This window comes from Ambystoma mexicanum, chromosome 13 (genome assembly GCF_040938575.1).
Source record: "Ambystoma mexicanum isolate Mex_15411 chromosome 13, UKY_AmexF1_1, whole genome shotgun sequence".
Taxonomy (NCBI): Eukaryota; Metazoa; Chordata; class Amphibia; order Caudata; family Ambystomatidae; genus Ambystoma; species Ambystoma mexicanum.
This window is the reverse complement of record NC_090938.1, coordinates 700,008,579-700,030,778: the sequence shown is the minus strand read 5'-3', so window position 1 is coordinate 700,030,778 and position 22,200 is coordinate 700,008,579. Positions and strand designations below refer to the sequence as shown.

General features: G+C 52.1%; 2 protein-coding genes across 5 annotated transcripts in view; one reads left to right on the top strand and one right to left on the bottom strand.

Annotated features, from left to right (window-relative positions):
- The window catches only part of LOC138521742 (RING finger protein 225-like), a 155,730-nt gene that overhangs the window by 77,809 nt on the left and 55,721 nt on the right, over positions 1-22,200 (top strand). The window contains exon 1 of one of the 4 annotated variants that reach the window (XM_069634792.1): positions 4,145-4,280. The exons of the other annotated variants lie outside the window; for them this stretch is intronic. The gene's annotated coding sequence lies outside the window, so the exon portion shown is untranslated. Of the gene's footprint in view, positions 1-4,144; positions 4,281-22,200 lie in introns of those variants that run through there. 4 annotated transcript variants of the gene reach the window in all.
- On the bottom strand, positions 6,687-8,600 carry LOC138520498 (uncharacterized). The gene has a single exon (XM_069632857.1). The coding sequence runs from the start codon at positions 8,598-8,600 to the stop codon at positions 6,687-6,689; it is 1,914 nt and encodes a 637-aa protein (XP_069488958.1).

Genomic DNA, 22,200 nt, shown 5'->3' with positions numbered 1-22,200 from the left:
TAGGTATGTAACTCATAGTTTAAAATAAAAAATAAACATTTGGAGATCCATTTCTTCAGACAGTCAATGCAATCCTCATCTGTAGCTTCTGAACTGAAAGCTCATTGCTAGTTTGGATAATATGTACACTATAAAAATCAACCAAAAACAGCAGTTTACTTCAGTTAGGAAAACACAAGCACAAGTTATTTTCGATGCATCACACAGTCATGTGTTATTTCCAAACAGTATTTCTACCAACTACAGCTGGGAAGATATGTTCAAGTGTCTGAGTTCCAGACGGGTCTCAAATCCCAGCTTTTTCACTTAATCAAAGTGTGTGATCCTGGGCAAATCAGTTTATCTCACTATACCTTACCTCCAGCATTAGAAGGCCCTGCACGTGATTCAACTCAAACTTCCCACTACTCCAAAGAAGGCCTCACTCATGATATTGGCCCGTATTTAGCGGCAGTGAGCGCTCATATATTGGACATAAATTGGACAATTGAACGTGCGTTTATACCTTGGCTTATTCATAACCCCACGAGCATCAAAGATGTATTCTGTGATGTCATTATCTGCGAGGTCACTTTAGATGCAAGCGAGGGGGTTGTGGAAATCCTAGGGTCGGCCCTGCTGGCAGTGTTTTCACAGTCCTCGTCCTGTCTAATGCGCCTCGTTCGATGTTTTGACGCCATAGTTTCCCCGTTTCGTAATTCTGCAGCTGCTGCTCTGTCCATGTTTTCTCGACGTTCTTTACACGATCATCAACTTTCTGTCAATGTTTCATGGCCGTCCAGCCCGGCTGGCGCATCAGTGTTTTGTAGGCGGCTGGCGATGTTTCACTGCGGTGCATTCAATGTTTTGCCAGCCGCTGGTGGTGTTTTGCTGCGGTGTATTCAGTGTTTTGTAGGCGGCTGGCGATGTTTCACTGCGGCGCATCAGTGTTTTGTAGGCGGCTGGCGATGTTTCACTGCGGCGCATTCAGTGTTTTGTAGGCGGCTGGCGATGTTTCACTGCGGCGCATTCAGTGTTTTGCCAGCCGCTGGCGGTGTTTCACTGCGGCGCATCAGTGTTTTGTAGGCGGCTGGCGATGTTTCACTGCGGCGCATCAGTGTTTTGTAGGCGGCTGGCGATGTTTCACTGCGGCGCATTCAGTGTTTTGTAGGCGGCTGGCGATGTTTCACTGCGGCGCATTCAGTGTTTTGCCAGCCGCTGGCGGTGTTTCACTGCGGCGCATCAGTGTTTTGTAGGCGGCTGGCGATGTTTCACTGCGGCGCATCAGTGTTTTGTAGGCGGCTGGCGATGTTTCACTGCGGCGCATCAGTGTTTTGTAGGCGGCTGGCGATGTTTCACTGCGGCGCATCAGTGTTTTGTAGGCGGCTGGCGATGTTTCACTGCGGCGCATTCAGTGTTTTGTAGGCGGCTGGCGATGTTTCACTGCGGCGCATTCAGTGTTTTGCCAGCCGCTGGCGGTGTTTCACTGCGGCGCATCAGTGTTTTGTAGGCCGCTGGCGGTGTTTCACTGCGGCGCATCAGTGTTTTGCCAGCCGCTGGCGGTGTTTCACTGCGGCGCATCAGTGTTTTGTAGGCGGCTGGCGATGTTTCACTGCGGCGCATTCAGTGTTTTGTAGGCGGCTGGCGATGTTTCACTGCGGCGCATTCAGTGTTTTGCCAGCCGCTGGCGGTGTTTCACTGCGGCGCATCAGTGTTTTGTAGGCGGCTGGCGATGTTTCACTGCGGCGCATCAGTGTTTTGTAGGCGGCTGGCGATGTTTCACTGCGGCGCATCAGTGTTTTGTAGGCGGCTGGCGATGTTTCACTGCGGCGCATCAGTGTTTTGTAGGCGGCTGGCGATGTTTCACTGCGGCGCATTCAGTGTTTTGTAGGCGGCTGGCGATGTTTCACTGCGGCGCATTCAGTGTTTTGTAGGCCGCTGGCGGTGTTTCACTGCGGCGCATCAGTGTTTTGTAGGCGGCTGGCGGTGTTTCACTGCGGCGCATCAGTGTTTTGTAGGCGGCTGGCGATGTTTCACTGCGGCGCATCAGTGTTTTGTAGGCGGCTGGCGATGTTTCACTGCGGCGCATTCAGTGTTTTGTAGGCGGCTGGCGATGTTTCACTGCGGCGCATTCAGTGTTTTGTAGGCCGCTGGCGGTGTTTCACTGCGGCGCATCAGTGTTTTGTAGGCGGCTGGCGATGTTTCACTGCGGCGCATTCAGTGTTTTGTAGGCCGCTGGCGGTGTTTCACTGCGGCGCATCAGTGTTTTGTAGGCGGCTGGCGATGTTTCACTGCGGCGCATTCAGTGTTTTGTAGGCCGCTGGCGGTGTTTCACTGCGGCGCATCAGTGTTTTGTAGGCGGCTGGCGATGTTTCACTGCGGCGCATTCAGTGTTTTGCCAGCCGCTGGCGGTGTTTCACTGCGGCGCATTCAGTGTTTTGTAGGCGGCTGGCGATGTTTCACTGCGGCGCATTCAGTGTTTTGTAGGCGGCTGGCGATGTTTCACTGCGGCGCATCAGTGTTTTGTAGGCGGCTGGCGATGTTTCACTGCGGCGCATTCAGTGTTTTGTAGGCGGCTGGCGATGTTTCACTGCGGCGCATTCAGTGTTTTGTAGGCGGCTGGCGATGTTTCACTGCGGCGCATTCAGTGTTTTGTAGGCGGCTGGCGATGTTTCACTGCGGCGCATTCAGTGTTTTGTAGGCGGCTGGCGATGTTTCACTGCGGCGCATTCAGTGTTTTGTAGGCGGCTGGCGATGTTTCACTGCGGCGCATTCAGTGTTTTGTAGGCGGCTGGCGATGTTTCACTGCGGCGCATTCAGTGTTTTGTAGGCGGCTGGCGATGTTTCACTGCGGCGCATTCAGTGTTTTGTAGGCGGCTGGCGATGTTTCACTGCGGCGCATTCAGTGTTTTGTAGGCGGCTGGCGATGTTTCACTGCGGCGCATCAGTGTTTTGTAGGCAGCTGGCGATGTTTCACAGCGGCGCATTCAGTGTTTTGTAGGCGGCTGGCGATGTTTCACTGCGGCGCATCAGTGTTTTGTAGGCGGCTGGCGATGTTTCACTGCGGCGCATTCAGTGTTTTGTAGGCAGCTGGCGATGTTTCACTGCGGCGCATCAGTGTTTTGTAGGCGGCTGGCGATGTTTCACTGCGGCGCATTCAGTGTTTTGTAGGCAGCTGGCGATGTTTTGCTGCGGCGCATTCAGTGTTTTGCCAGCAGCTGGCGGTGTTTTGCTGCGGTGTATTCAGTGTTTTTCCAGCGGCCGGCGGTGTTTTGCTGCGGTGCATTTGGTGTTTTTGCAGTGGCTGGGGGGGTTTTGCTGCGGTGCATTCAGTGTTTTGTCGGTGGCTGGCGGTGTTTTGCTGCGGTGCATTCGGTGTTTTGTCAGCAGCTGGCGGTGTTTTGCTGCGGTGTATTCAGTGTTTTTCCAGCGGCCGGCGGTGTTTTGCTGCGGTGCATTTGGTGTTTTGGCAGTGGTTGGGGGGGTTTTGCTGCGGTGCATTCAGTGTTTTGTCGGTGGCTGGCGGTGTTTTGCTGCGGTGCATTCAGTGTTTTGCCAGCAGCTGGTGGTGTTTTGCTGCGGTGTATTCAGTGTTTTTCCAGCGGCCGGCGGTGTTTTGCTGCGGTGCATTTGGTGTTTTGGCAGTGGTTGGGGGGGTTTTGCTGCGGTGCATTCAGTGTTTTGTCGGTGGCTGGCGGTGTTTTGCTGCGGTGCATTCGGTGTTTTGTCAGCGGCTGGCGGTGTTTTGCTGCGGTGCATTCGGTGTTTTGTCGTCATACTCGCCACGTTTCGTCATTCTGCAGCTGCTGATCTGTCCATGTTCTCTCGACGTTCCGTCAATGTTTCCTGGTCGTTCCGCCCGGCTGGCGATGTTTTGATGCCGTGCTTTCGGTATTTTGTCGCCATTCTGCAGATCCCGCTCTGCCGACCTGGAGATGTCGGACCCGCTGTGCTGCTCTTCCCTCTGCCCTCCTATTGCACTTCCCTCCACTGCTCTCCCCCCTCCCGCCCCTTTCCTGGAAGGTGACATGGTTTTAAGTCAATGGCAGAGGTACCTTGAGGCGGCATCGCCCCCTGGCACTCCCTGGCTCGGGGAAGGTGCCATTGTGTACAGAGCTGCGGGGGGAGAGGCAAGGCCCTGGGAGGGAGCCACTGGTGCTGACACTGCCTCAGATGCGAGTCACTCGGGCCGGGAGTGGGACGAAGCAGCCGGCGGCGGGAGGTGATCTGCTCCGGTCGCAATCGGGGTGCATTGACAGGATAACCACGGGTAATAAAGGGGCTGGCAGCGTTGGCTTCAGGTAAGGCTTAAGGGACACGTTCAGGGCTGTGCCAAGGTCTGATTCTCTCAATAGAAGGGGCGCTGTTGGCCAGGATGGAGGTGCATTGGCAGAGCTGTACGTGGGTCCCTGCACTGCAATTCCACGTGTGTTCATTTCTTCATTTAGAGCTTCAAGAGAAACGCGAGATAAGTGTTGAGTGCCACATTTTGAGAGGGGTGGCTACACGGTTGCATCCTGGGCGATCTGGTGGTGGGAGTGGAGCGCCCTAAGGCTCTGGGAGGGTCACAGTCCGGCAGGTTCAGTGGACACAGGGGTTCTTCTCTGGGCTGCTGTGGTTCTGCTTTATTACAACAAGTCCATTATGTCGCGGTAATTGACTTCGTTGAAATCCTTTCGAATGTTTTTTTTCGATTTTTTTTTATTTGGGTGTTTCCTCCCCCCTTCCCCTTTCTCCTTCAATCCAACCCTCACCCCACGCCCCCAAACCTCCGTTCTACCCCTTAAAAGCATGTACACATTTCGAAGTAATTCGAAGTGTTTGCAACGAAGAAAATTACCGCGATGTAATTGACTTTGTTGAAGCAACTGGGACCCATTATTCAATGTTACTAAGTCCCTGTGCTGTGCACGGCTTCTTGGCGCTGATGGCTGTCTCTCTCTCTTGTAGTGCAAGGGATCGCCAGATCTTTTATCGGCCTAGCAACACACCTGAGGTCTGGGGTTTGGCGGTGAGGTTGTTTGGTAGGGCTAAGAAGCCAGAGGGGGGACCTGGGGGTAGACAGATGTGAATTGGTCCCGGAAGGATAGCTTAGCGGCAAAGTGCGCGCCTTGGAAGCAAGACAACACGAAGCAACACAGGTTCGATCTAAGGTCCGCGCTTAGAAACCTCTGGGTGTTTAAGTGCGTTATAAATAAGCAACTAAGACAACAAAAAAAAACGAACAATTCCTGTAACAGCGCCTCGATGCCCACGGGCTGTGTGAGCGCTTTAAAAATAAATAAATTGCTGAGTGGTCTGCAGGCCAGGATTCTGGAGGCTCCCAGCACTGGAATGGTACTATGGATAGATCTCCTTTACCGCACTCACCATCCCCTTCTGGGGTTGCTGGTGCACTGCGTTGAGGCGCATTGGCAGAGCTGTGTTGTAGGCCAAGCGCGTGCATCAAAGAGGGTGCGCCGGAGTGAGGTGCATTGGTGGAGCTGGCATGGGTTTCAGTACTGGGAGAGCACATTCATGACCTTTGTATGTATTTTAATTCCATCAGTTTGAGCTATTTTCTGGGGCCTCCTTTAAACTATTGCGTGAGAGTACAGCTAGGGAGAAATGGCACAGGAGGAGAGAAGCACAGCTTGAAGGTGTTGTTTAGTTATTTGCCCACCCATTGACTGCCCATGGCCATTGCCACCCACTTCCTGACCCAAAACACCTTTTACTTGGGTCTCTTTAAGCTAGCTTTATCAAGCATTACCTCTCACCCGGGCTCTTCAATCTCTACTTGGCCTCTTTGGCCCACCTAATCTCTACCTTCTCCTCTAACTTACAGTGTTATGCGGATGACACTCTGCTTTCCTCCAGGCTCCCCTCAGCCTCTTCTCCTCTCTAGCTCATTTCTGACTGTATATCCGATATTCAGGAATGGTGTGCCTCCAACGATCTCTGCCCTAATGCCAGTAAGACTGAGATCCTTCTCATTGGGACCCCTGCTCCCTCTTTCCCTCTCTCACTCTAGCCACCCTCCTTGGGCCCTCTTCCTTCACCTTCCTGTGAGGCAAAAAAACCTTAGTATCATTTTCGACTCCACTCTCTCCTTCTCTCCTCACATCACAGACGTTGCCAAGAAGTCACACTTCCAGCTGCACCTTCTCAGAGGTATTCTACCTTTCCTCACTTTCCCCCAGAAGCTCACTGTCTCCAGAGCCCTGGTTCTCTCTAGACTGGACTACTGCAACATCCTCTTTCTCAATCTGCCTTCCTCTACTCTCCACCCTCGGCAACTAATCCAGAACAGGAATGCAAGACTTGTCCTTGGCCTCATGCCCAAGGACCGTATCTTTCCAGCCTGAAATCTCTGCACTGGCTCCCAGTGGCTGTAAGGATTAACTTCAAGAACCTCTGCATAGACCACAAGGCCTTCTGGGGCCGGGGCCCGCACTACATCCAACTTTCTCTTCCTAAACACCTTCCTTCTCAAGCCCTTCGCTCAGCCACCCTCAAACTCTGAGAGTCAGACGCTTCTCCAGGCATAGAGTGGGGGTAGATCTCTCTCCCCTGCAGGTGCCTCACTTTGGAATGGCCTCCCGGCCCCTCTCAGATTTGAGCCGGACCATCTGCAGTTCTGGAAGCAGCTCAAGACCTTCCATTTCCTCCTCTACTTTCTCTCTCTATCTCCTCTGCTGATCGGTGGCCGGGAAACCCTCAGAGTCTCACTGTGTATCAGGCTCCTCAATGACCAGTCGCCCCTGCTGACCTCCCTGCCTGCTGCGCTGACTGGTTGTCTGGCTACCCTCAGAGTCCCACTGGGTACCTGGCTCCTCAATGACCAGTCGCCCCTGCTGACCTCCCTGCCTGCTGCGCTGACTGGTTGTCTGGCTACCCTCAGAGTCCCACTGGGTACCTGGCTCCTCAATGACCAGTCGCCCCTGCTGACCTCCCTGCCTGCTGCGCTGACTGGTTGTCTGGCTACCCTCAGAGTCCCACTGGGTACCTGGCTCCTCAATGACCAGTCGCCCCTGCTGACCTCCCTGCCTGCTGCGCTGACTGGTTGTCTGGCTACCCTCAGAGTCCCACTGGGTACCTGGCTCCTCAATGACCAGTCGCCCCTGCTGACCTCCCTGCCTGCTGCGCTGACTGGTTGTCTGGCTACCCTCAGAGTCCCACTGGGTACCTGGCTCCTCAATGACCAATCGCACCTGCTGACCTCCCTGCCTGCTGCGCTGACTGGTTGTCTGGCTACCCTCAGAGTCCCACTGGGTACCTGGCTCCTCAATGACCAATCGCCCCTGCTGACCTCCCTGCCTGCTGCGCTGACTGGTTGTCTGGCTACCCTCAGAGTCCCACTGGGTACCTGGCTCCTCAATGACCTGTCGCCCCTGCTGACCTCCCTGCCTGCTGCGCTGACTGGTTGCCTGGCTACCCTCAGAGTCCCACTGGGTACCTGGCTCCTCAATGACCAGTCGCCCCTGCTGACCTCCCTGCCTGCTGCGCTGACTGGTTGTCTGGCTACCCTCAGAGTCCCACTGGGTACCTGGCTCCTCAATGACCAATCGCCCCTGCTGACCTCCCTGCCTGCTGCGCTGACTGGTTGTCTGGCTACCCTCAGAGTCCCACTGGGTACCTGGCTCCTCAATGACCAATCGCCCCTGCTGACCTCCCTGCCTGCTGCGCTGACTGGTTGTCTGGCTACCCTCAGAGTCCCACTGGGTACCTGGCTCCTCAATGACCAATCGCCCCTGCTGACCTCCCTGCCTGCTGCGCTGACTGGTTGTCTGGCTACCCTCAGAGTCCCACTGGGTACCTGGCTCCTCAATGGCCAATCGCCCCTGCTGACCTCCCTGCCTGCTGCGCTGACTGGTTGTCTGGCTACCCTCAGAGTCCCACTGGGTACCTGGCTCCTCAATGGCCAATCGCCCCTGCTGACCTCCCTGCCTGCTGCGCTGACTGGTTGTCTGGCTACCCTCAGAGTCCCACTGGGTACCTGGCTCCTCAATGACCAATCGCCCCTGCTGACCTCCCTGTCTGCTGCGCTGACTGGTTGTCTGGCTACCCTCAGAGTCCCACTGGGTACCTGGCTCCTCAATGGCCAATCGCCCCTGCTGACCTCCCTGCCTGCTGCGCTGACTGGTTGTCTGGCTACCCTCAGAGTCCCACTGGGTACCTGGCTCCTCAATGGCCAATCGCCCCTGCTGACCTCCCTGCCTGCTGCGCTGACTGGTTGTCTGGCTACCCTCAGAGTCCCACTGGGTACCTGGCTCCTCAATGGCTAATCGCCCCTGCTGACCTCCCTGCCTGCTGCGCTGACTGGTTGTCTGGCTACCCTCAGAGTCCCACTGGGTACTTGGCTCCTCAATGGCCGATCGCCCCTGCTGACCTCCCTGCCTGCTGCGCTGACTGGTTGTCTGGCTACCCTCAGAGTCCCACTGGGTACCTGGCTCCTCAATGACCAATCGCCCCTGCTGACCTCCCTGCCTGCTGTGCTGATCGGTGGCCGGGAAACCCTCAGAGTCCCACTGGGTACCTGGCTCCTCAATGACCAATCGCCCCTGCTGACCTCCCTGCCTGCTGCGCTGACTGGTTGTCTGACTACCCTCAGAGTCCCACTGGGTACCTGGCTCCTCCATGACCAATCCCCCCTGCTGACCTCCCTGCCTGCTGCGCTGACTGGTTGTCTGGCTACCCTCAGAGTCCCACTGGGTACCTGGCTCCTCCATGACCAATCGCCCCTGCTGACCTCCCTGCCTGCTGCGCTGACTGGTTGTCTGGCTACCCTCAGAGTCCCACTGGGTACCTGGCTCCTCAATGACCAATCGCCCCTGCTGACCTCCCTGCCTGCTGCGCTGACTGGTTGTCTGGCTACCCTCAGAGTCCCACTGGGTACCTGGCTCCTTCATGACCAATCGCCCCTGCTGACCTCCCTGCCTGCTGCGCTGACTGGTTGTCTGGCTACCCTCAGAGTCCCACTGGGTACCTGGCTCCTCCATGACCAATCGCCCCTGCTGACCTCCCTGCCTGCTGCGCTGACTGGTTGTCTGGCTACCCTCAGAGTCCCACTGGGTACCTGGCTCCTCCATGACCAGTCGCCCCTGCACTGCCTCCGGCCTACCGCGCACTTAGGGGCTGTAACTGTAACCCTTCAATCCCCTGCCTCCATGCAGGTTCTCAGAGACACGCTGCCCTGCTTGCACTTCCCCCTTCCCTCTCCCTTGGACTTCCCTCATCTCCCTCCCCCCTGCACTTTGTGTTACTGCACTTGCACAATCTGAATGACACAAGGCCTAGCAAGATAGTTTGTTTTGTCCTCCCTCTGTCTTCCCTCCATTGTCTTTTGCCATCTAGAAACACGTGTGTACAGGTGCGTTAGAAATGACTCATCATATCATGTCATTACCATCAAACTTTGGCTGGAAGCACCTGCCAGTGTATTTTCAGAGCAGTCTTCTGAGAGTTAATGACTTAATTGAAGCTGTAAACTCTGTTACTGGTGTAATATAAATATTGACCAGGTCTGCCTTCAGCCACTCCATTTATAAGCACCAAGTGTATCCTTCAGGGAAGTCGTGTTAAAAGCAAGCATTGGCAAAGACCAAGAGTTTTGACTTGTGCATACGTTTTAGGCATTTGCCAGGTACTGCTATTATATGTCACCATTTTGCAGCTTCTACCATTGATGGCCAGTTAATACCACTACGGCAGTGCCTGGCAAATGCCCTTTCCATGCCTACACAAAAGCCCAAACTGTTGCCATTGCCAATGCTTGTTTTTCCCCGGAGCTGAAAAAGCAATATGACACAGAAGGGGGTACGAATGTAAGGAAAGGAACATGAAAAATACAGAAACTAGAAGACAGCGGCTCTGGGTAAAAAGAATGTAAAGAAAACCAAGGGGGGTTTTACGAGGGTCCCCGAGTTGAACATCCAAAACTAGTCATGAGGGCAGCGCCTGGCGGACAGGGCCCAAGAGATGGAGCTGGGGAATACACAAGCCCACACAGGACCCCAACGTGCATATCCCCGGATGCCAGTGCAAGACTGAGCCCAGCAAAGCAGACCCTCAAAAGAGGCAGGGCAGTGCGAGAGACCACCGGTAGGGGGGTAGCAGCAGGAAAAGTGCAGACCCTAAAGAAGACATCGCTTTAGGGTCACTCTGCCATGACTGCAGATTCTGGGCATTGCGGCTGCCCGTACTACCATTTACCACACTGCAGCAGTCCGTGGCTCCGTTGGGTAATCTGTGTGCCCCAAACAGGCCAGGCTGAATATGTGTAGGGGGTCTGTTTCAACATGATGTTGGGGGCCTCCCCTTGCTTAGAGTGGAAAGCAGTCTGAGGCACCCATGCGGGGCATACATTATAATGGAGATAAAGATAAGGTTAATAGCCGCCAATTATCACCAGACGGCGGCCAGCAGGGAGCTGAAACATGGAAAGCCAGCTGAATAGCTATGAATTCTTCTTTGTAAGCAAGTGACTGATGTGGAGGAAACTGTGTTGCAAGGCAACTAGGTGATAACACTTCTGTTTTCCCCAATGGAAGTGACCGGCCGAATGCGCTCCAGCAAACGCAGCTTGTAAGGTGAGTGCTGCAAAGCTCACACTGTAAGCCCCAGAACATAAGGACTATATTGATGTGTTATTAGACTGCTGACTGGCAATATGGGGGCAGTTGCTGGGGGCCCCGCTGAGGCTCGAGGACCCTTTCATGTGAGGAGGTGGAAATGCCCCGACACCGTCCCTGGCCCCCAACATCCCCTCCAGGGGGGCAAAGCTCCCATTCCTCCAAGAATCGGACAAGCAATCTCACACTTGAGGGAAAGCCAGTGGGTGTTGGCGCTAGTGCTGAAATAACCAGCGGTGCTGCAGGCAGTCCACGGAAAGAGGCCTCCACAATTTTAGGGGGCTATTGTGTGACTGACCAGGAAAGTTCAGAGGCTTTTCTCACGTGTTCATTTAGGTTTCCAGCCCCCCTCTGTTGGCTGCTGTTCTTTGAACGACTAGAACCATTTCCTGTGATACTCTGCACACCACACACACCTGCACTGCCACAGAACCAGGGCACAAAGTGAGGCTGTGGGCATGCACCTAGTCCTTGGCTAGAGGAAGCCTCACTGATTTCCAGGAACAAAACTCAGAGCATTTCAGAATCTGGTGACGAAGAGGCTGCTTGAATCAGAGCCAGCCAGATTACAATCCCAGATTCTTACATTAGGGTGGTCCCTGAGTGGCAGAACCCTGTCTCAGTATCTCTCAGGCAAGGAGAAAGACCCCAGGCTAAGCACAGAGATAGAGGTGTGATGAGAACCAGAGCTCCTGAGTACCCTTATTGCTTTACGGGTTGGCATCCTTGGGCACACTGAGCACCCAGTGCTCAGGGGAAATATTGTGCAGGTGGCGTCACTAAAAGAAGGAGTGCTTTTAGGATTTCTTTAACGGCTTTGAAACACCAGGGGCCAGACTACAGAAACTTTGCACCGCTGCAAGTGTAAGTTTGCACGGTATTAGCACTAGTGCAACGTTTGCCCTATTTTTACAAACACTGGGGCATATTAGAAAACCATTGCATCATGACAAGTGCAGTTTGGCATGGAAATTGCCCTACTTCAAAAAAGATCCATTTACAATGCGTTTTTGCGTCAGGGCAACGTTTGGCCTAGTGGCCCCTGGCGTGCACTTTGTGTGACTTATCTGGCCTTAAGCAAGATTAGCCCTCCCTTGCCCCACAGGGGTATTCACTCGGCCCCCGCAGAAGCGGAAGGATTGGGAGGCGGAGGTGGAAGCAGGATGTGTTCAAGGAGCCCAGGTGCATGGTTTAGGATTCCGGCTAATGCGCGGTGGGGTGTTTTCATTGAGAAACGGTGAGGTAAATCCCCTACTCCCTCCGCTCCGTCTACCCCCAGTACATCACCTTATTAAACCGGATACTATATCTCCCCGGCCGCATTTCGGCCGGGCTGACGGTAACAATCTGAAATGCGCCCTTGCGAACACACACTCGTTAGTCGCACATGCCACAGAGGTTGCTGATTTCATGACCACACCGTACTTAGACATACTCTGTCTTACTGAAACATGGCTAACAGACACGAGCAAGCATGCCGCCTTGTTAGCCACGCCTACTGGTTTTAGCATTATTAGAGCCGAACGAATTGATACTAGAGGCGGGGGTGTTGCCTTCATTTTGAGAGACTCCCTAAATGTGCATGTCCTCGATTGCACCCCTATAGATAACTGTGAGCACTCCCTGATTACGTTAAGCGTTGATCACAACACTACTATCTGCCTTCTGGCTGCATATCGACCCCCACTGGGCGCCCCCATCTTTGCGGAGCAATTTCTGACGTTGATAGGGGACTTCCTCAGGTCAACCACTTATAGGACCATACTTGGTGATTTTAATCTTTGGGCGCACAACAACACCGACCAGGATGCCGTGACACTACTCTTCTCCTCTCTTCAGGCAATGGGGTCTATCCAACTTTTGGATGGCCCCACCCAAAGAGAAGGTACTGTTCTCAACTGGGTGTTAACCCATAATCTTTCCGTTACCTCCCTTGTTAGTACTCCACGTCCATGGACCATAACTTGATCTCCTTTGTTCTTCCCTTTCCTGCTATTCGCAGTAAAGCTAACACCTATCCCAGACTGGAATCAAGGGTGATACACCTTAGAACGGCCCCTCCTGAGGGTTTTGCTAATCGTGCTCAACCTATGCTTTCTAACAGGGCTTTATTCGATGACATAAATGTCTTAGTCCCTCAATTTTGTGACATTACTTTCATCGTCAAAATTGTCAAGAGCGAAGCTCTATGCAAGACGCGGCTTACTGCCGATGTCAGCAAGCATAGGAAAATCAAAAGATTATGTGAAAGATTTTGGATGAAAGATCCCTGTCAGGAAACCCTGTCCACCTATCGGCTTGCGGCGGCTAGTTACAGAAATGCCATTCTTTCTGCTAAAAGGAACAACTATAATATAAGGATAGCTTGTGCTAAATCTAGTCCGAGAGAATTGCACTCCATCCTCAAAGAATTGGAGGGCAAAAAAGGTGTAGGTGGCTTGGAAGAAAAGAGCGATTCCTGATGCGTAAACATCCAGAAAGAATTTTCAAGGAACATTGAGCTGCATCAGGCTGTTATTAAGATCCGTCAAAAGGGCATAACTGGAGGAGACCACCAGGGGTCGCTGGCAAGATGGATGCCTGAAAGGGAAGCTCTGCGAACGCCCTCTCCCCCTATTCCCATGAGGAACGGTTGTGGGGACCCATAAGGGATGACTCCTGAGACCACCCACAAGATCTAAGGGTCTATGGGAGGACCACCATCGGCCCGTCAGCGGAGTCGGGGGAGCCCGGATGAGATGAGGAGAGGCCAGAGGGCCCCCATCTGAGGCGGTGAATGCAAGCTTTGGAGGTGCCATGGGGCTGGATGACAGTTAGTGCCGGGGTCCTGAACAGTGGGGCAGTGGCAGTGAGGCACGGCGGTGGAGTGGAGGAAGTACACAAGAAGAGTGTGAGACCTGGAAGATTGGATGAGCTGGACACATGCCCTGGAAGGCCTTCATTACTTAGGAAAGGAATCCATGGCCACTCCGGGAGGGGTCTCTCCTTGGGGGCCCCTGATACGGACATCAGCGCTATCAAGAGTAGCATCCAGGTGACCCTGCAAGAGATAAGAGATATGCACACTGACATAGGCACCAAGGCAGCAGAACTCTCCGGAAAGGTGGAGAATATTGAGGAGAGACTGGAGGGGCTGGAGTCCTACCAATCATCTGTGGGGGTCATGGATACCCACGTGGACACGCACCTCTCGGAGGTGAAACGAAGGGAGGAAGAGTTGTGCCTTAAAATTGATGATATTGAGAACAGGGAGAGGAGGTGTAACCTTTGCTTTTTCGGGATCAGGGAGACGGAAGGGTAATCCCCGACCGGTTTGGTGGCAAAGGTTCAAGCAATCCAGGCTGTTGTCCTGTATTCAAAGGAGGGAGCCCCTGTGGTACTGGATCAAGCACACAGAGCGGGTGGAGGTGGTAAGGGCCTGCGCTCAGTGCTGATGAAATTTCATTATTACACGGCGAGCCTCGGATACTGAATAACGCGCGAGGCATGGGCTCATTTCATTTTGAAGGATAAAAGGTGGCATTATATCGGGACCTTTCGAGTTACACGCTGGTGAGACGCAAGAATTGTGCATCCCTGACTCGTTGGTTAAGGGATAAGAGGGTGCGATACAGATGGGGTAATCCCTTTGGCCTTATTTTTGAGTGGGAGGGGATGAAGTATCAGCTTGTCACAGAGGATGACATCCAAAGGGTTATGGGGGAGCTGCAAGTTAATGAGGGTCCCACGAGGGAGCATTTGCTTCAAGATAACATTCTGGGGGACACCTGTGTGAAGCAGGGTAGTCAAAGGAGGGTCCATGGTGCCCGCAAATTCCATAGACTGAACACCCTTCACCGAGATCGAAGGTGCTCTGAGGGGAGCCAGGCCCCAGTGGACTGTGACTGTTTCTTGGTTGTTCACTGGTACTCTCTTGATGCTCCCCAGTGGGGCATGGGGTTCTCTCTTGGAAGGTAGGGGGTGGTGACTGGGGAAAAGAAGACTCCCAGGTCTGAACCCCCTCAGGTAGTGACTTGGGGTGTGTGGAGTAGGTTAGTTGGAGGGAATAGTGGGACTTGTGGTTATCCAACAACCCAGGTTCTACCTTGGCTATAATAGGGGGGCTCAAATGTGGAGTTCAACATGCCAAGGTCTGGAAGGCACTGGTTGAGGGGGGGCTTTGCAGTATGTTGGAGTGTGGGGCGCAGAGGTGGTGCACTCAATGGTTGGGGGGTTGTAGGTGTATTGGGAGTTAATTGCCCAAATCATACGTTGCTGGGAGAAGGGGGGGCAGTGGGCTCTGCTTGCAGGAGGTACAGTTTAGTTTAGTTGGAGTTATGGAGTCGGAAGTGGGGTAAGTGGAGGGGAGTTCCTGGTGGTTCAGTTCTTTACACTGTTGGGGGGTGGGAGAACTCAGACGCCTCATTGGGGGGTAAGGTGGGAGGTTGGGAGTTCAAAGGGTGGGCAGGGATTATTTTGGGGCAGGGGAAGGGGTTTGTTTCTGTATGCAGTTGTCTTGTTGTCATCCCGTTTGTCATCTGGTGGATGGCCTGGTACGGCAGCCAGCACGGGTCCGGGGAGAAAGACTGGGGTGAAGAGGGAATGGGCCGAGTGAAATTCAAGAAGCTCAGGGGTGGGGAGTGAAAATATAGTGGTAACAGTGGGTTCCCTAAAATTCTGGGGCCTTAACTCACCCTATAAGAGGTCCTTGCTGATGAGTGAGTTTAGGAGACAGGGAATGGGGGTCCTGTGTGTACAAGAGACCCACTTTGTCAGGGGGGAGGAGAGAATGAGCAATGGAATCCTATTTCTCCTCGGGGGTGGAGGGTAAGAGGGCAGGAGTCGCTATTCTGTTGGGAAGGGGGTGTAGATTTCAGAAGATGGACATCGAGCGAGACGCGAAGGGGCAATTTATTTTTGTGAAGGGATTGATGCAAGGTATTAAGGTGACGCTGGTATCAATTTACTGCCCCATTACGGGGCAAGGGACCTTTTGGGAGGCTGTGGGCTGATAGGGGGTGACTTCATCATTGTCTTGGACCCTGCGCTTGACAGGTTGAGTCCACTGGGGGAGGGAGGAGGTCAGGGGAAAGGGGAGTCTTGTACATTTCGGGACAGCAATGATCGCCTGGGTCTGGTTGATGTTTGGGGAGCAGAAGCAGGGAGGGGAGGCAGTATGGATAAACAGGCACCTGTCATCTTTTTTTCGGTGGGCCGCCAATCCTTCTCAAGGATTGATTGGCTACTGGTCGATGTAAATACACCACCTGGGCTTAAGAAGACAGCAATGGTGGCAGTGATGTGGTCAGACCACGATTTGGTGTTAGCGGAGGTGGGAGTGAAGGATAGAAGGTCCGGACAGGGGTGTTGGTTTTGTAACTAATTATGCAGATGACACCCAGATCCTCATCACGCTCACTGGCTGCTATGATAAAGATTCCAAATTGATCAATGATGTTTACCTTGAAATCCAGGCTTCGATGGCAGCCCACAGCCTACGTCTTAACAACGATAAGACCAAACTATTGATCACCGGCTCCCCAGCCAGGCTAAACAATCTGGACGCACGTTACAAAACCTTTAACATTGATGGAAATATCATCAAAGTTGCCAATGAGGTCAAAATGCTGGGTGTCTACCTAGATTCCACCCTCGCCCACAGAAAACAAGCTACCACCACAGCCTCAGCCACAGCAAATATCAACAAATTGATAAATGCCTGCAAACCCTACTTATCTACTAACAGCTGCCTCACACTAGCAAGAGCCCTGATACCGTCGAAGCTGGAATACTGTAACACCCTACTATTGGGCACCTCAGCAAGGGACCAAAACAGACTTCAGGTTCTACAAAATAACACCCTTAGATCAGCATGAACAACCCCTGCTCCAAGCATATCTTAGCCATCAGACAGCACGCACACTGGCTACCAATCTGTGACAGAATCACGCTACACACGTTAGTCATCACTCATAAATGCCTCGCAGACACAGCCCTGAAATACTTATCTGACAAATTCACCAGGCACCATTCTGACAGACCCATGAGATCCCACTACCTCAACTGCCTCAATATCCCCAAATACAAATTAAAAACGGCAGTAGGATCCAGCTTCCCTGGCTCTTCTCCCAGCTCGGACAACACCACAGCCCAGACTCCACAAGCAGTCCACCTACGCAGTAACCTCTCGACCTGCCACCACCTACTTTATAACACTGCCTCACCCCTATGCATTATTGTATTTTCCATTGTATCTCTTTTCAACCACTACGTGACTTCTTGATCAATCTGTAACCCGGTCATCAAGCCATGTCCTTCCTCTCCTCTCCTTATGCACCTGTATCATTCAGTGTCATTATGTAACATCTGACCAAGGCCAAGTGATCAATATGTAACATGGTCATTAAGACAGGTCCTTGTTCTTTGTTGTATGTACCTGTAACTATTTATGTAAGCTAGCGCCCAGATGCCTTCAGGTTTGGTGCGCTTTACAAATAATAAACTAAACTAAACTAAACGATTACCTTCTCAAGGAAAAGGAGGTGGGTCAAGTGCTACTTCAGAAGGTAAAAAAATGCCTTCAATTCAACGATAGGGAGGAGGTCCCTACCGATATTGTGTGGGAGGGGGTTAAAGCCACTTTGAGAGGGGTCTGACTAGAGATGGCATTAAGAACTAAAAAACAACAGGGGGAAAAAGAAAAAAAGATCCGGGACAGAATTGACTGGATATGGCCCCGGAGGCGGGACGTGGAAATGGGGTGAGGCCAGGGAGGCTGAAAGAACTCAAAGCATGTAGAGTGGAGCTGCAGGCACTACTAGCCTATAAGATGGATTGGGCACTGAAAAGGCTCAAACAAACCTACTATGAGAAGGGAGAAAGTGCAGATAGGCCGTTGGTGTGGAGGTTGAGAGCGCAAACAAAGCCTAGAACGGTGAATGTTATGTTATGTTATGTTACTTGGCATTTGTATAGCGCCTTATGTATCATTGGTATGACCTCAAAGCGCTGGTAGGTTGAACTCCCTCGGGAACCGCAGTTCAAGTCAGTAAAGTGTGTTCTATGGTGCGTGGGTGCATCGGATATGTGTGCAGCTGGTGTGGTTGTTGGATGATAGCTGCTTCTTAGCGATAGGTGTGGTGCTGATGAAATCAGTTGGATGTGTTCAGTTTGGTGGGTGGACACCTAGGGGCCTCATTACGAGGTAGGTGGTAAGGGATAACCGGCACCGGTAAGGACACTGGTGCCGGTAATCCCTTACCACCCTATTCCGAGGTCCCTTTGTGGGTTCCTTCCTTAACGCCTGGTTTTACCAGGCGTTATGGAAGGGACCCGTTAAGGGACTTCAGAGCTGATAACAGTACCGCAAATTGTGGTACCGTTATTAGCTCCATCCCCATTCCCATTGAGCCCTATGGGGGCTCGAATGGGAATGGGGAATGGTTCCCGGAATGGGGACTTACCGGGTCCTCCAAGGTTGGAATGACCTGGTAAGTCCCTATTTCGGGCACCAGGACCCGGAATGCGGTAAGAGGGTAGCCATGGTGCTAATAGCACCATGGCTACCTCCTACCCCGTAATGAGGCCCCTAGATTGGGTTCTGGCTGCGTTAGGCCTGAGGAATGCCTAGGTAGCCGGAATGTGCTCAGCTAGCTGTGTCTTATTAGGATGATGAGGTGTTTGTGGGGTTGTGTTCGTATGAGAACAGCTAGGCCGAATCATCATGGTATAGCTGTGTTCTAGTTGAATGATGGTGTATAGCAGAGAGTAAGCATAGTGGTGTGATATGGTGGATATCAGTGAGCAGGACAGTGGGGACGAACATAGCCACATACATATATATATAGCGACAAGATGGATAGTGGTATATATGGGATACAGATACCTAAGGGGATACTGGTACATGGCATATATAGGCCATACAGATATTAGGTAGCATCGAAACACAACACAGTGAGACAGTTAGGGCTCACTCAATGATATTTGGGCACGCTGTCAACATGTGAACCTCAACACAGTGAAACAGTTGGGGTATCTTCAGTGATTTTGGGCGTACTATCTAGAAGTGAGACTCAACACGGTCAAACAGATAGGGTACACTCAATGCTATTTGGGTATACGGTCTAGTAGTTAATCTCGGCACAGTGAAATAGTTGGGGTACATTCAATGATGACCCTTGCTCAATGTTGTTGGGCACACTTTCTAAAGTCAGAATTTAACACAGTGACGCTATTAGGCACACTTTCTAAGTTCAACTTTAACACAGTGACGCTATCAGGCACACTCAATGATGCTGGGAATACCTTCTAAATTCAACTTAGACACATTGACGCTATTAGGGCACACTCAGTGATGGTTAAAATACCTTCTAGACTTGATGCTATTTGGGCACTATCAAGCTGTGAAACTCGGCACTGTGGCACAATTGGGGTACATTCAGTGATATTCGCACCATCGGTAACATCTGCACCGTCCGTAACATCCGCACCATCCGTAACATCTGCACCATTCATAACATCTGCACCGTCCGCAACATCTGCACCGTCTGCCTCATCCGCACCATCCGTAACATCCACCCCACCCGTAACACGCCTCTCCCACTCTCCGGCCCCCGCAAGGTGTTGACAACAAATATATATAGGATATATACCGCATATATAGGGGATACATTCTATTAACTCTATTCATTTGACCTATTCTAGTGCGGGATATGCTATCATTCATAATTCTAACTAAGTCAGAGGTATGCTACCAATCATAATTATATCCATGGGTGGCATATGCTATCCTTCACAATTCCATCCAAGTGTGGCACATGCTGTCATTCACAATTTCATCCAAGTGTGGCACATGCAATCATTTACAATTGTAACTAAGAGAGGGAAATGCTCCCAATCATAGTTCTATCTAGGTGAGGCACATGTCATCATTTCCAAATCCATCCAAGTGTTGCACATATTATCATTTAGGATTACATCTAAGTGAGGGATATGCTGTCATTCGCAATTCCGTCTAAGAGTGGGACGTGCTATCAATCATAATTCCATCTAGATGCTGCACATGCTATCATTTATATTTCTAACCAAGTGATGGACATGCTATCGATCGAAGTTCAGTCTAAGTGTTGCATATGATACCGTTTGTAATTCTATCCAAGTGTGGCACATGCTACCATTTACAATTTCATCCAAGAGCGGGGCATGCAATCATTCACAATTCCATCTAATTGTGGCACATGCAGGGACGGGAGGGGAGGGTGACCCGGACCAACAAGGGTATAGCACAACACTTTGCAGACTTCTATGCCACCCTCTATAGCTCGGAAACAAAAGGCTCCCCAAAGGAGGTAATGTCGTACTTGAAGGGGGTGGAGTTGCCCGGGCTCCTGGTGGCGGAAGCCAATGACTTGGATGGCCCAATCTCAGAGGAGGAAGGGGGAGGTCATAGCCACAATTAAGGGGGTGAAAAGCGATAAGTCGGTGGGGCTGGGAGGCGGATGGCTTTACAATGCGCTTTTATAAGATGTTTACGCCCTAATAGCGGCTAGGGTGTTGAATAGTATGCTCAAGGGCGGTGCTCTCAGTCATCCCCAAAGAAGGGAAAGACCCTACTAAGTGTGCTTCGTATAGGCCCATTCCCCTGCTCAATAATGACATGAAGATCTTGGCGAAACTCCTGGGGAATAGACTGGACAGGCTCCTCCCCTCACTGGTTATCGGGGACCAGGTGGGGTTTGTCAGGGGCAGGCAGTGGGCAGATAATGTAACTTAATCTCATTTACTGGGCTGAAAAAGGGGATATCCCGGGGTGCCTCATTTCGCTTGATTTGGAGAAAGCGTTCAACAGGGTGGAGTGGGGCTATCTCCAGAGGGTGTTGGCCTTGTATAGAGGTACGGTTATATGTCAACAGGGTAACATCAGAGGAGTTTTCGCTATCCAGGCGAACGTGGCAGGGGTGACTGCTCTCCCCTCTCCTCTTCACCCTTGTAATTGAGCCACTGGTGGCAGCGATAAGGGTGTCCGGGGGGGATTAAGGGTATAGACGTGGATGGGGTGGAATTCAAGGTATACCTGTTGGCAGATGATATCCTGCACTATCTAGCGGACGAGGAGGGTTCACTTATGACATTGCTGGGGGTGTTCAGAGAGTACGGGAAGTGGGCGGGAGTGAAGATCAATTATTCCCAGTCCTCTCAGTGTCAGGGGGGGGTGCAGGAGGGGAGGGGATGGGTCCGAGTTTACAAGGGTTTCATGCTTGATAATCTACTTCGGGGTGGGGATTCCTTCCAACTTGGCGCTCTTGCCCCGGTTGAACTGTGACCCACTGATAGTGGAGGTGAGGAAGGACCTGAAACGGTGGTCAAATATGACCCTGTCATGGACGGCGAGGATGACCGTGGTTAAGATGAATGTGCTCCCACGGATACTATTCTTCCTCTTCAGATGATCCTGACCATCCCCCCAGAGCGGTTTCTGAAGGAGGTGGCGATTATGGGTTTTAGATTCATCTGGCAGAAGGGTAGGCTAAGGACTGGGCAGGAGACTCTCTGTTTTCCCAAGAGACATGGGGGCTTGGGTTCCTGGAATGTGCCTTGTACTGCAAGCTATGAGTTATGCTAGAGCACATGTCGGAGGAGTTTAGGAAATTAAGTTTTGTTGAAGTTTTGTTATGATATGATATGATATGTGATATGATATGATATGATATGGCATTTATAACGCACCTATACACAAGTGTTTCAAGGCGTGATGAGGCAAGGGAGAGGGAACAGAGGGAAGACAGACAACCATCCTACTAGGCCAGGTTTCATTCAGATTGCACAAGTGCATGGGAAGGGGAAGTGGGTAAGTGCGAGGGGGGGCAGTGTAGTACATGGGATAAAGGAATAAATAACAATAAGTAAAAGTAAGGCCTACAGGTAGCAGGTGCACGGGTAAATGCAGATATCAGTTGTCCAGTGCTGGTAGTGGGACTGTAGGGATACAGAAACAGTCCCCAAGTGCGGGGGTTGCCAGGAAGGCAATGCAGGTGTGCAACTGGCAGGGAGGGGGCTTGGGCCCGAGATCAGAAGGTGGCCAGGTAACCAGTGCAGTATCAGATTCAGCCAGGAAATCAGCAGGGGAGAGGAAGAGGAAGAGAGAAGGCAGAAGCAAAGAGGAAGGTTTTGAGGTGCTTCCGGAACCGGAGATGGTTCTCCTCAAGTTTCAAGGAGGCAGGAAGGCTGTTCCAGAGGGAGGCCCCTGCATCGGAGAGAGATCTACCACCAACTCGTTGCTTGGAGAAGCGGCTGACCCTGAGGTAGTTGGAGGTGGATGAGCGAAGAGCTCGAGAAGGAAAATATTTAGGAAGAGAGAGTTGAAGGTATTGCGGCCCCAGGCCCCAGAAGGCCTTGTGGACAATGCAGATGGTTTTGAACTGAATCCTCGCAGCCACTCGGAGCCAGTGCAGAGATTTCAGTCCTGGAGAGATACGATCCCTGGGCTTTAGGCCGAGGACAAGTCTTGCAGTCCTGTTCTGGATGAGTTGCAGAAGACGGAGAGTAGAGGCAGGCAGATTTAGAAAGAGGCTGTTGCAATAGTCCAGCCTAGAGAGAACCAGAGCTCTGGAGACAGTGAGCTTCTGGGGGA

Coding starts and splice junctions, on each gene's coding strand:
- LOC138520498 (XM_069632857.1), bottom strand. CDS start 8,600: ATGGAGGAGCCAGGTACCCAGTGGGACTCTGAGGGTAGTCAGACAACC.